The sequence below is a fragment of the Triturus cristatus genome, chromosome 4_1 (genome assembly GCF_964204655.1).
Source record: "Triturus cristatus chromosome 4_1, aTriCri1.1, whole genome shotgun sequence".
NCBI classification, from domain to species: domain Eukaryota; kingdom Metazoa; phylum Chordata; class Amphibia; order Caudata; family Salamandridae; genus Triturus; species Triturus cristatus.
Genome location: NC_140585.1, coordinates 223,344,321 through 223,357,688, shown reverse-complemented (window position 1 = coordinate 223,357,688; position 13,368 = coordinate 223,344,321). Strand labels below are relative to the sequence as shown.

General features: G+C 44.1%; 1 protein-coding gene across 1 annotated transcript in view; it reads right to left on the bottom strand.

Moving 5' to 3' along the window:
* Nucleotides 1-13,368, bottom strand: part of LOC146854137 (cystine/glutamate transporter-like) — a 478,984-nt gene that overhangs the window by 433,637 nt on the left and 31,979 nt on the right. Inside the window, exon 2 of the mRNA XM_085651904.1 lies at nucleotides 780-906. Coding sequence (XP_085508030.1) covers nucleotides 780-906 — 127 coding nt within the window. The remainder of the gene's footprint in view (nucleotides 1-779; nucleotides 907-13,368) is intronic.

The window sequence follows — 13,368 nt, the reverse complement described above, 5'->3', positions numbered from 1 at the left end:
CAAAATACAAGACAAGTCACAAAAAGTTACAGTATCATTTCAAACACTTTTTGCCATCAGTCTGTTCCTTCAGTTGCCCCTTAGTCATCTGTCTGTTCATATTTTTTGCAGAGGTAATCCCTCTTGAGGAAAAGGAATACGATGAATAAAACACTGAGCGTGTTGGGGCCAAGGTCATGTGTGCATTGTTCTTTGGTCAAATAGGATACCTGTCTGAAAGTTCAGCAAAAGAGGCGTAGAGCACGTGTGGTCAAGGAAACTAGCTAACAAGGAGTTTGATCAGAGGAACAGGTTTGAATGAAAAGGCTATATCACAAATGGATTTTCCTGAAGAGGGAACCATGCTGAAGAAAAGTATTTAAGCAGGGTGAGAGACATCTTGCTTGCCTCAGGGATTGGGAAGTTAGTTCTCTGTGCAGGATGGGAAAGAATGAGGAAAACAGAACAGAGCTCTGGAAAATATTTCCGAAAGTGTACATTGTGATATGGAGAAGAATGATTAGTCTGCTTCATCAAAGCGCAGAAATAGTGATGATGAGGAGTGCAGGTGGATTTCTGCAAATGTGTAGAGTCCAGTACAAAAGCACGGATAAGGTAGAATTGATTCAGGAGGCTCGATTTCTATCAAACCCACATACTGGTGCTGTTTTACACCTACTCTCATCAGAAATGGATACTTCCTAGTCTCTTACTAGCATACTTTTCTGTGCTTGGCTCTGCTCCCTCTCTAGAACTGTAAAATTGGTAACGCACTCATGATGTGTCAATACTTTCCTTACCGTATCAAGATAAATTCCAGCCACACTCTAAGGAAAGCTGGCAGCGGCCCCAGGGTTTCCAAGATGTAGATATAATGTCCCCCAGACTTTTTGATAGTTGTTCCAAGATCTGCATAACAAAGAGCACCTAAACCAGAAATTCCAAAAAGAAATTTAGAGGACAAAATTGTTACAGGTCTACAAGTCTTTGGTGTGACAAATGGAAGAGCGATAATTAAAGAAGGTAGGATAAAAGCACCAGTAGAGCAGATAAAAAGAATAATGCTATCCTTCAAAATATAAAAAATAATCAAAGAGGAGCGGAAGTGATAGATGGGTAGTACATTGCATAATGTTTCCAATTTTTGATGATTTTTTATATTTGGCCTACAGACTGTTTTATAATGTTTTAGCTGTCTCATGTTCTAAATAAAATATCATAATGAAAAGATTTTATATAAATACATATATGTGTGTGTGTGTATGCAAAATAGGAAGGTAGTTCCCAAATTTAGGTGGAGAGCAGCTCCTATATTGAGCACCTTGCAACACCAGCAACACAAAATCTGCTCACCTCTGTTTTTCTAGCAAAGTTTTTAAGCATAGGCTCAGCACAGTGCCATCCACGCTGAGCTAGAAAGGGACAACGCCTTTTGCCATTTATACAGCAAAAGCTTTAAGCATAGGATTACAAAGTGCTATCCATGCCAAGCTATAAAATGACAAAAGCCTTTTACTGCTCCTGGCACAGTATTATATCTTTGGATTGATAAAATACCATATAAGCCAACCTGGAATACATAAAAGCAACCCCTGACAAATGTTTTGCTCTCGTTAGAGCTCTTCAGAGAGGTATAACTTTGTCCAGACAAAAGGGAGCACCCAGTATAAGTCAAAACAATACCCTTTAAGGCTTAAAGTGCCAAATAAATTATGCAAAATAGGAAGCTGAGAACTCTGAGTAGTTCACAAATTTAGGTCAAGAGCAGCACCTACATAGACCAACCTGCAACACCAGGGACACTCTGAATCTGCTCACCTCAAATGTCTGTATTTCTAGCAATGTTTTTAAGCATACGGTTAGCCCAGTGCAATCCACGCCGAGCTAGAAAGGGACAGATCCTTTTGCCATTCATACAGCAAAATATTTGAGCATAGGATTAGCAGATTACTATCTATGTCGAGCCATAAAATGACAAAAGCCTTTTACCACTTCAGGCACAGTATTACAGCTTTGGATTAGTAAAATACCATCCACGCCAACCTGGAATGCATAATAGCAACCCCTGATGTGTTGCTTAAAGATTTTGTTACGGTATGTCTGAACTAGGAAGTGGGTGCCACACAGGTATGGCCTCAACTTCTTAAGGGCCCAGAAAAGGCTTCCCTCTCAACGACACTCCAATGTTGCTCTCTGGGGAGTAGTCTCCTGCTTATGAAAGCAATGGGTTGGTCATGTCACTTATCATTGGTTTGGGCTAGAGTCTACCTATCCCATGTTCAGAGGCATCTGTCTAGGCACAATGAACTACTTGGAGTAATCTGGAGCTTTCAGGACTGGGGCAGAGCACGTTGCATCCTCCAGAGTGTCAAAAGCCTTTAGACAGCTCACTGTCCAGTTCACTTTCTTGGGCATCTTCGGGTCACCATGAATCCATGATTCTTCACAAACGTCCTGTAATACCCATTCAAGCCAAAGAATGCCCTGACTTGCGTCTGGGTTTTTGGAGCCTCCCAGTCCAGGATTGTCTGGATCTTGGGTTGGAGTGGCTGATCTTGGCCTCAACCTCCCAGGTGGCCCAAGTATACAACCCTTCCCTGCCCTATCTGGCACTTGCTTGCCTTGGTAGTGAGGCATGCACTTCTTAGAGCTTCAAGGACCTTCTCAAGGTGGATCTGTGATCCTGCCAGGTGGAGCTGTAGACAGCAATATCATGTGGATAAGCTGCACAAAAGGCTTCTAACCCAGCAGGGACTTTATTCAGCAACCTTTGGAAGGTGGCAGGGGCATTTTCTATGCCAAAGGGCATCACAGAAAACTGGATATGTGTGTTATAAGTGGAGAATGCAGATTTTTCTTTTGCTCCAGGGGGTCAGACCTATCTGCCAGTACCCTGATGTGAGATCAAAGGTACTCAGATACTTGGCTACCCCTAACCTGTAAATCAATTTGTCTTCCTTAGGAATTGAATGTGCATCCGGCTTTGTAGTAGCGTTGAGACCCCCTATTGTCCACACAAAACCTCATATCATTCTTTTCATCTTTGGAGTGAGGTTTGGGGACTAAGGCAACTGGACTGGCCCAGGGGCTCTCTGAGGGTTCAATGAGAACTAATTTCAGCATCCTGCTTACTTCAGCTTGGAGCTCTCGCTGACATGATCAGACTGCCTGTACATTTTGTTTTTGCTGTCACCAGTGTCAAAATCATTGGTACACCTGCGAGTCTGACCAGGTTAATACTTTCGGATTGGGGCTTGTTAGAAATAATATGATTATGTTATATATGACATCACAATTCCATTGTACTTTTTATGTTTGTTCATGTTTTGGTTTTTTCACCCAATTGTGATTGTATTTGGTATACGATTAGGCAGATTAGATATACAAAAATAATAAGTGTAGGTATGTCTATAGTACTCTTGCAGCTTTTTGTATACATGTATATTTATGTATATTTTATTGTCGTATGTTCGCATCAAAATTGTGTATGTATTAGTGTTTATATCCTTGTGTGTTGTTTTTTGTATATAATAGTTTGTATATGTCATCTATACATGTAGTTATGTCTATGTATTTGTTGTCATGTCCCTTGTTTCAGCCCTGAAGAAGTTCTTGTGCTAAGAACGAAACGCATTGGCTGAGGTTTTACCATACATTTTTGACAAGAATAAAGGAATTATAAAGGACTTCATTTTGAACTTGGACTTTGTACTGGTGCACCTTCCTTTATTGTTGCAAACTTGTCTGAAATCATCCTGCTGTGGGTTAATGGGCATGGTCACATCAGCTCTGTCATATGAGAGCTTCAGGCGGTTGACATTTATAACTCTTCTGGGATATATGCAACTACCAAGGTACAACAGATAGGAGCCCTCGCCTGTTCTTCTAAGGAGAGGGTAGGGCCCACTCCTCTTGTCTTGGAGGGTCCTAGGGGCCACGAGCTTCAAAACCCATACCTTCTGCTCTGGTTTCAACTCAACTACCACAGTCTTTTGGTCATACCACTGCTTTTGAAGCTTGTGGCTGGCCTGAAGGTTATGGCTTGCTTTTTCCATGGACTCAGCCATCCAAGAATGAAGGCCAAGCACATAATCCCTTATGTCTTATTTTGGCTCTTTGAGGGGTTTTACCCATCCTTCCTTCATAAGACTCAGAGGACACTTAACAGGATGCCCGAACAGAAGTTTAAAGGGGGAGAACCACACTCCCTTCTGTTGAACTTTACTGTAGGAGAAAAGCAGGCATGGAAGTAAAACATCCGCTCTCCTTCTGAGTTTTTCAGGGAGTCCACCAATCATGCCTTTCAATGTTTGGTTAAATCTTTGAACCAGGCCATTGGTTTGTGAGTGGTAGGGGGTAGTGAACTAATACATCACTCCACACTCCTCCCACACGTGTTTTAAGTATGCAGACATGAAGTTTGTTTCTCTGTCTGATACTACCTCCTTAGGAAAAACAACCCTGTTAAAGAGACAAAGGAGGGCCTTGGCCACAGCTGGAGCTACGGATACCTGGTGGAGTGATCAACTATCACCAGAATAAATCTGTTCCCTGAGGCTGTTTGTGGGTCTAGGGGGGTCAACAATGTCGACCCCTACACTTTCAAAGGATGCCCCAACCACTGGAAGTTGAGTTAAGGGGGCCTTCAGGAAGCCTCCTGCCTTACCTGCCAAATCTGCTGTTTCCATGTGGTTAGTAGCAGCCCTTACAAACTCCATGACTAAAATTGATAATGAATTTCTGGCGGCTACAGCTGCTACAAGGGATGGGACAGCGTTCCCGCAAGGTTTCCCTTCTAAGTATTCTTATCATTTATCACCTGAACAAGTTCCCTTTGCTTCCATTCCATTTGTTGGGGATTGGCTGATTCCCAATGAGGAACGCAGGCTTCCTTAAATCATTGCCGCTCACGAACGCATGGCATCTGCACATGCTGGAGTTTTAGCGACTGTGTCTCTTTTGCAACAGCGTTATTGGTAGCGTGGTCTGTATAGATAGACTCGTAATTATGTACTTTCTTGTAACATATGTCAACAAATTAAGTCAGTTGCACATCCACATCACAATCAGCTACAACATCTCAAATCAACCATTTGGATGTATTTATCTTGATCACTGCGGTCTTTTGACGTCCGACACTGCCTATAAATATATTCTGGTTGCAGTGGATTCGTGGACTAAATTCCTTTGAGTTTGGCCGCAACGTAGTGCTGACGCTCAAAATGTCATTAGAGATTTGCATGTCTTGGTCAGGACATTTGCTTGTGGTACCTTTCATTGTGACCAAGATCCTGCGTTCATCTCTAAGGCTTTAACAGATGCAATGAGGTCACTGGATGCTATAGCAATTTTTGTCTCCATACAGGCCTGAGGGCAATTCTATAGTGGAGCGAATGAACTGTGACTTAAAGCAATCTTTGACAGCTAGAGTCTTAGGTACTGGCAGAGGTTTCCTGACTCATTTATATGGGGTTCAACATGCACTTAATAATCTCCTGAGAAGATCTATGGGTGGGTGGACCTCATATGAAATGCTCTTTGGCATCAAAATGTTTGTGCCAGACCTTGAGGATCTAGACGTTGTGGTGGCTTCCGCAACATTTGACGTAGATAACCATTGTGCTATGTTACAGGATCTTCAAAAGAATCGCAACACTCTTTCTAGAGCTGAGTTGCACTCATCCGAAGACACAGCAGTGGCTTCCTTAAGTTGGAGATCTGATCAGGGAGAAGATAGGAAACAAAAAAGAATTTGGTCCCTCCTATTGTGCACCATTCCCTGTTCTTGGATTAAAGGGCACCAGAATTATGATGATTTTGCCTCCACTATCTAGACGCAAGGAAAATCTCTACATTTTGATTAAACATGTCAAGTTGCACCATTTGGCCAACTTTGAATAGTATGCCCAGAACCGTCCCGCAGAGAGATGTTTCACTTCCTATGAGGTCTTCAACGGCAATTACAGTACACCAAGAGCGTGAAGTTGAAACCCCAATTGATGTACGGCCTGTTTTGTCATCAGGTCTCGCTGTCTATGGAGCTTACGGTGGACATTCCTACATATGCGTTCCAATCATCTTTTAATGCTGACCCAGCACCTTTGTATCGCCTAGGAACTGTGGGTGTGCATCATCATCCTCTTCATCAAGTTCATCTACGGAGGAATGTCCCAGTTGATTTTTTTTTTCCTGGTTTCTCAGAACTTACCTGGTTCCTCCTTGGACCTACATTTGGATGTTTTTTACAATGATATTCCTCTTCATGTGGATTGGGTTTGTGATTGTTTTTGTTTCTTTTGATTAATGGTCATTATTTGCCTTATAGCTCTGATGTACATTTGGTTGATGGTGTTTTAGCCCAACTCACCTCCTCACATATAATGAAAAGGGATCAATCCCATGTTAATAGTTCTGCTGTGCCTGTGGTAGATGGCATTGTTTTTAGGTTAAGGTTCAATATGAAATCTACGGTCCCCGACGGAAATGATTTGAATGCCATATGTATTTCGGGTCTCATTAGGTGACGTCATTACCCCTGGATCGCACTCTGACGATTGGGATGTTAAGGTTCTAGATTCGTTATTTTCCAATTTAGAATATTACACTGCTTTTGAAACTGAAGATTTGTATTTAAAGTCTGTCAATTATGCTGATTTATTCTGTTTTCAGTATTATGGCCATCATTTTATTTTACTGTGGTCTGGGCACTGAAGAAGCTAAGACCCTACCTGTTTGGGACTCACTTCTGGGTTCAGACAGACCACAGGTCCCTCAGAGGGTTGATGCAAATGATGGGTGAGAACATAAAACTGTTGAGGTGGTCCATCACCCTACAGGGAATGGAGTTTACGGTGGAACACTGCCCTGGCACAGAACACGCCAACTCAGATGGTCTGTCCAGGTTCTTCCGCCTTATTTATTTATTTTGACATTTGTAAAGCGTGCAGAGCGGGTAATTTGGTGAGAAAGTGAAGTGATATGTGAAGTGTGGTTAAATGCTAAAAATGTCTCTAGGAAATACCCTTGTAAAAGTTTTAATGAAAGGGTCCTAGGATATGAGAAAAAACATAGTCGGGATATGTATGAGGTAATGATATGCCTCGATATCCCTAAAAATTGTGTGGGTCTACTAGTTTCAGCCTTCTAAGGTGATTATGAGGCTTTCATCAGGACCAATGGAGTGAGTGCGGCCAAAAAAGGTAGCTGGCCACTGGGGTGTATATATCAGTGCACACCCTAAAGTGCACTGTGAATGTGAAGGGATCTGTCAAGGAAAGGTACAATACGGCTTGTGTAATTGCAAACCAATCAAAATATATCATGCATGTCTTACATGGTTGCGCTCTTCCATGTATAGGGTTGAAGAAACATGGCTAAGAAATGGGTTGAAGACATCATGCATGTGACATCGTGATTGCATGCATGATGGCTATCTGTAAAATAACCATGCGTGGCAACAATGTGCCGTGGGAGCCCTCAGTTGTGTTCAAGTGATCGATTTTACCAACTACTTTTTATGCGTGTTGATCAATAGATGTTGACTATATAACATCAGGCTTATCGCATTATGGCACATTTTGTGATTTATTAAAAACTATAGTTTAAGTAGCGAGTCGTATAAAATTGAGAACACGTTCAACATGAATGACAAACAGTACACACTGACAAACAAGTAAGCAGGCTCACATTAACTCCGCGCGTGTACGGATTCATGGATCCGATCGCAAGGTGGTACTTCCTGTTATGGAGACCCTGCCGAGGTGAAAATTGCATTGAGGATAGGTGCTGTATTATATAATACAAGTATCGTGAGGCAGGGTCCTGTGATATTGGACGTAAGTACTTACTTTTGTCTCAGGATAGAAACCGCTGTAACCTACGGTGTGGACCGAATCCCGCCGATGCAGCGAGTGTTTTCGAGTCCCCGTTTGAAGTTGCAGCGGGGGTCCTGGTCACGTAGTAAGGTCACGTGATGTGCTCATGTGCGCGACCAACTAGAACACTGACTGTTGGAGCGTCATGACTAGAAAGATGGTGCGCTGTACGCGATATGTATCTCCCTGTGAAGGCATAGTAGCGTACATGCGCTTTGTGCACATTTAATGTGACACAAGAAGATTCAATGGTAAGAAATGTGGCAAGGCGTAAAACCATTGAACAAAGGTCAGAACAAGAAAGTGACCCACGGTGTGATTAAGGGGATAGGGAGATGTTGCGCATATGGCACGAGTTGGGTTCTATAGAAGAAAGTGACCCACTGTTTGATTAAGGGGATCTCTACAGTGCTAAGGTTGCGCATATGGCGCAAGTCGGGTTCTATTCACCATGGTGGGGTCTTAGGTTCATGAATAGCGCTCAACGGGTATCCCATGAATTGTTCATCCTGGTAGATGTAGCTATAGTGAATGAAGTCACATGGTCATGATAGATTCATAGATGCATAACCCACAAATATATTACTTTACGGGTGGTTGATGGGCTTCTGCAGGGATCTAGTTTTTTATTCTGAGGCACCGCCTGGTGTTATGATAGTAGACCCACACAATTGTTAGGGATATCAAGGCATATCATTACCTCACACATATCCCGACTATGTTTTTACTCATATCCTAGGACCCTTTCATTAAAACTTTTACAAGGGTATTTCCTAAAGACATTTTTAGCATTTAGCCGCACTTCACATATCAATTCACTTTCTCACCAAATTACCCGCTCCGCTGTAAATCAGGCATTGAAGCAGAGCTGGATTGCACTCGGCAATTCAGCTGGGCCCCGATGATGAAGCATGCCACCTACTGGGTAGGTGGGTGAGGGGTTTCCTAAGACAACCACTGTTTGTCTGTGCTCCTCTATCAAGGTGAAGGTCGACAATGATGACCTTAACCAGTTAAGAACTTGTCCAAATTGTTTTGGTATACTCTGCAGGGTTGGCATCCGTTTTTTTGAGTATGGGGAGTAGGAAAACCTGTTTCCATGCTGCAGGAAAAATGCCTGAACTCCAAGAAGAGTTTCAAATTTGGTTCGGGGGGCATTAAAACAGGGGGCCAGGAGATTAAAAAACTGGGCCGGGCAGGGATCAACTGAACCAGATTTACATTCTAATAATTTTTTTAAGGAAGCCTCAAGAGAAAGAGGGAGGAATACGGTCAAAGTCTCTGAAGTGTCCGGAGTGGCTTATGCTTGGGCAGAGTCGAATTGGATGGGAAAGTAACATAGATAGATTGAATTATGTCCTGGAAAAAGTTTGACCACCCAGTGCAGATGGAAATGTTGAGAATCACAGTGCTATCAAGAGCTGCTGGTTTAGTAAAGCATTATAGCAATTTTAAATAAAGTTTTTGCTGAGAAAGTAACATAGATAGATTGAATTATGTCCTGGAAAAAGTTTGACCACCCAGTGCAGATGGAAATGTTGAGAATCACAGTGCTATCAAGAGCTGCTGGTTTAGTAAAGCATTATAGCAATTTTAAATAAAGTTTTTGCTGAATTGTCAGCTGATTTAATCTTGTTGTTGAAGTAATCCCGTATGGTACTTTGCTGAAGTTTATGGAAGTTTTTAAGGGCCTTTCTGCAGGAGAGTTTGGCTGCGGGGCTGCTAGATTGTCTCCAAGTGCGCTTCAATTTTTTACATAAACTTTCTCGACTCGAAGTTCTGAGGAAAACCAGGGGCAGGAGGTCTCTTCCTAGAGGAGACGGCTAGTCTAAGGGGGGCAACTACATTAGAGCATTGTCCACCCAAATATTAAAACTTGCTGTATCTTCATCAGGATTACCTGACAACTTAAGGGGGGGCCATGAAGAGTGCTGGTGTCATGCTATCTCTAGTGACTTTGCTCCAGTTTCTCCTTCTCTCAGGGCAGTGCTGAGGTCTAGTTCTGCAGTGAGCAGGTTTAAAGTTGAATGGTATCAATAAATGGTCAGACCACATTAGTGGTAGGGGAGCCTCTACCATCAGGTTGGGGATATTAGTAAAAATGAGATCGAGTGTGCGGCCGGCAGCATGTTTGGGGGCAGTGATGCATTGTGTAAAGTTGAGTCCGACCAACGTATCAGCTAGTTGGTTGGCTTTCGCACATATGTCACTGTCCATATGGATGTTAAAGTCCCCTAGAATTGTAAAGCTAGCATATTTTAAAGAGAGGTCTGCTGCTTTATCACAGAAATCTGCTAGATGACAGGCCGGAGTGTTGGGAGGTCTATATACTAGTGGATACAGTGGATGCGATTTTTAAGCAGAAAGACATGGCCTCCAAGATCCCTATTTGTTCAATCCTTCTACAGGAGATTTCCCAGTCCTCCCTAAGAATGTTAGCTACCCCACCACCGGTCTTGGTGCCACCTCTATTGACACCCGTCAACCTGAAGCCAAACGGAATAGCCAACGTCAGGTCAGGATTTGAGCTCTCCTTGAGCCAAGTTTTGGTGAGAAACATTAAATCCCAAGAGTTAGCCTCTTAGGAGAGCCAGATGTCATCTGCAAGTTTGGGGAGGGATCTGCAATTTATTAGGCAGGCCTTAATAGGGCTAATTTCCACCTGAGCATAAATAGCAGGGGGAGAGTTGGGAGAGGAATCCTCCTTGAATATCCTGGAACCTGCCTCTTGAGAAAAAGGATAGAAGCTGTAAGCCGTAGGCTGGTTAACCTCCAAACGGTCTTGCTCGATTGTGAACTCACAGGCCTTATTATTCAAACTTAGTAGTTGCTCTTGGGACAATACAATGCGGTCACCGACCGCCTTAGTGAAGAGAACTCCCAAGAGGTTGGGTAGTTCTACCTACTTTCAGCTGGAGGGGACATGTGTTAGACTTTTTATCTTTTGGCGTGTTTCCCCTGTCTTTTTGCTTTCTGACCTCCTGGTTTTGACTGTTTTTGCTGGTTTAGTGTCTCTGCGCACTTCCTCACTGCTGTTCTGTGTTAAAGTTCAAGTGCTCCTGTTGTAAATTGTTATTATGGATTGGTGTTTCCATGATTGGCATATTTGATTTACTAGTCAGTCCCTAGAAAAGTGCACTGAGTGTGCCAGGGCCTGTAAGTCGAATGCTACTAAGTGGGCCTGCAGCACTGATTGTGCCACCCACAAGAGTAGCCTGGAAATGATAACTCAAATCTGCCACTGCAGTATTTGTGTGCAGTTTAGTACTGCCATGTCGACTTTGCAAGTGCACCCACTAGCCAGGCCCTACCCTTCCCTTTCTGTTACATATTAGTCACCCCTAAGGTAAGCCCAAGGTACCGCTGTGGGTAGGGTGCAGTGTATATGAAAGGTAGTATATACACTGATGTGTGTGGCGTGTCCTGATAGTGAACTACTGCCAATTTCGTTTTTCACTATTGCAAGGCTACCTGTTCTCATATGATAGAACGGGGAGTTTGCTTATAACATTTATACACATAACTACCCCTGGGAATAAGGCAGGAAAATAAAGTTTAGAACGCCTGAACTCAGAATCTAAAGATGCATCTTTTAGAAAAGGTGATGTTTACATTCTGTGTTTGAAAATACCACTTATAGAAAGTAGGTATTTTCTTGCTTAGCCATCCGGTGTGCCTCTGCTGGGTTTGTGGACTGAATGTCTGCCTTTGGGATGACAGGGGCTGGGGAGGAGCAGTGGCTCCAGAGAGTCGAGATGGGTCAGGGATGGGCTGAATAGACCTGGGCTGAATTTAGAGTAGGGGGAGGAGAATTCCTTTCACATAAATGGGCCTGGTCTGCCTCTGACAATGCTATCTCCACCTCCTGCCAAGAAGCTGCACCAGGGAGGACAAGACTGGTTCTGGCTGGGGACAGATACTCTCTGCCTCTAGAGAACAAAGGATTTTGGGCTATAAAAAAAAGTAGGGCCCAAACCCCTAAACTTTAGAACTCTTGTGGAACCAAGAAGACTGCCAAGAAGAAGAGCTGGAGAAGCTGTGAGGAGGGAGTAGCACTTTGCTGTGTGCTTTGCTGTGTTGGACCTGCAGTGGCTGCTTCTGTCTTGGGCAGTGAAAGGACTGGACTGAACTTTCTGCAATTTCTTTTTGTGAGGTTCTCCAAGAGCTTGAGTTAGAGCTTGTCCCTGTTCAAGAAGTCTCGGGAACAGCAAAGACTTCAAGTTCTTCTGCCATCAGCACTGGGAACTGTGTGTTTTGTGCTGCAACAGAAGAAAAAGCAACCTGATGCCGTCTACAACGTCACTGCTGACTCCCTGTCCTGAACGCACCGACGAGGGCACCGCCGCAATGCTGCACCACAACCCTGGTCTCACCGACGATGCCACCTGATGCCGCCACCAAGCCGCTGCTGGCACCGCAACCTGTGGGCACCGCACTCTGCACCACCTTGCTTCACACTGTCGCCATGGTATCCCCGATGACACCGCTCCATGCTGACATCGACACCACTGCTTGCACCGTGATTGGAAGGCACCGATCGTAAGTTACACAGTGCTCCATCCTCATCCCGCACCACAGTCTTGGCCTAGTGACGCCGGCTCCATCGACTCCAGTTTGTCAGCCGACGACAGCGCTTCAGCAACGAAGATGACGCTGCTTGCACCGTGACCTGCCAGGATCGCTACGAGTGCCGCATCGCTTCGCATCGCAGCCCTGGTCTCACTGATGCCGCTGAACAACCGTCACCGAGCCACTGCCTGCACGCAACCTGAGGGCACCACATGCCACACTGCATGCCGCACTGCTGCACTTCACACCGCAGCCCTGATGCCCGCCGGCACTCCCGATCTGCAGTGCATGTGACTTCAAGGACCCGACGACTCCTGCACTGACCTCTCGAACTAACGACGCTTGCGGAGGCCGGCCTTTTGGGGCTCATCGAGAGTTCACCGACACCCTACATTTTTAAAGGTACTGTTTGGCGAGTCTTCCGCACACCGTGGCTGGCCCGTGACGCATCGGTCAGCAATAACTGTTTGGATTTGTTGTTCACGACTCCGTGATAGCCCCAGATGGAGCTATCGACTTCGAGGAACTATATTTCAAGTCTATTTTGATGACTTTTGATGACTCAAGATTTCTAAGTACTGTATTGTGGATTTTTATCGTTTTTGGTATTTTCTTAAGTATATAAAAATATTGGATATTTTTCTAAACTGGTGTGGTGTCCTTTTGTGGTGCTTTTACTGTGTTACTGGTGGTTATGTGCAAATGCTTAACACACTGCCTCTAAGATAATCCTGACTGCTCATGCCAAGCTACCAAGGGGGTGAGCAGGGGTTATTTTCGGAGCTCCTGACTAGAAGTAAGGGTCCCTACTTGGACAAAGGTGCAAACACTTGCCAACTAGAGACCCCCATTTCTAACAGCAGCTTTTCTTCCTCTCCAACTAAGTGACATGATGCCTCCCATCATTGTTTGCACCCACCTCTTCTTTTGTTATTTGCCTCTCCTC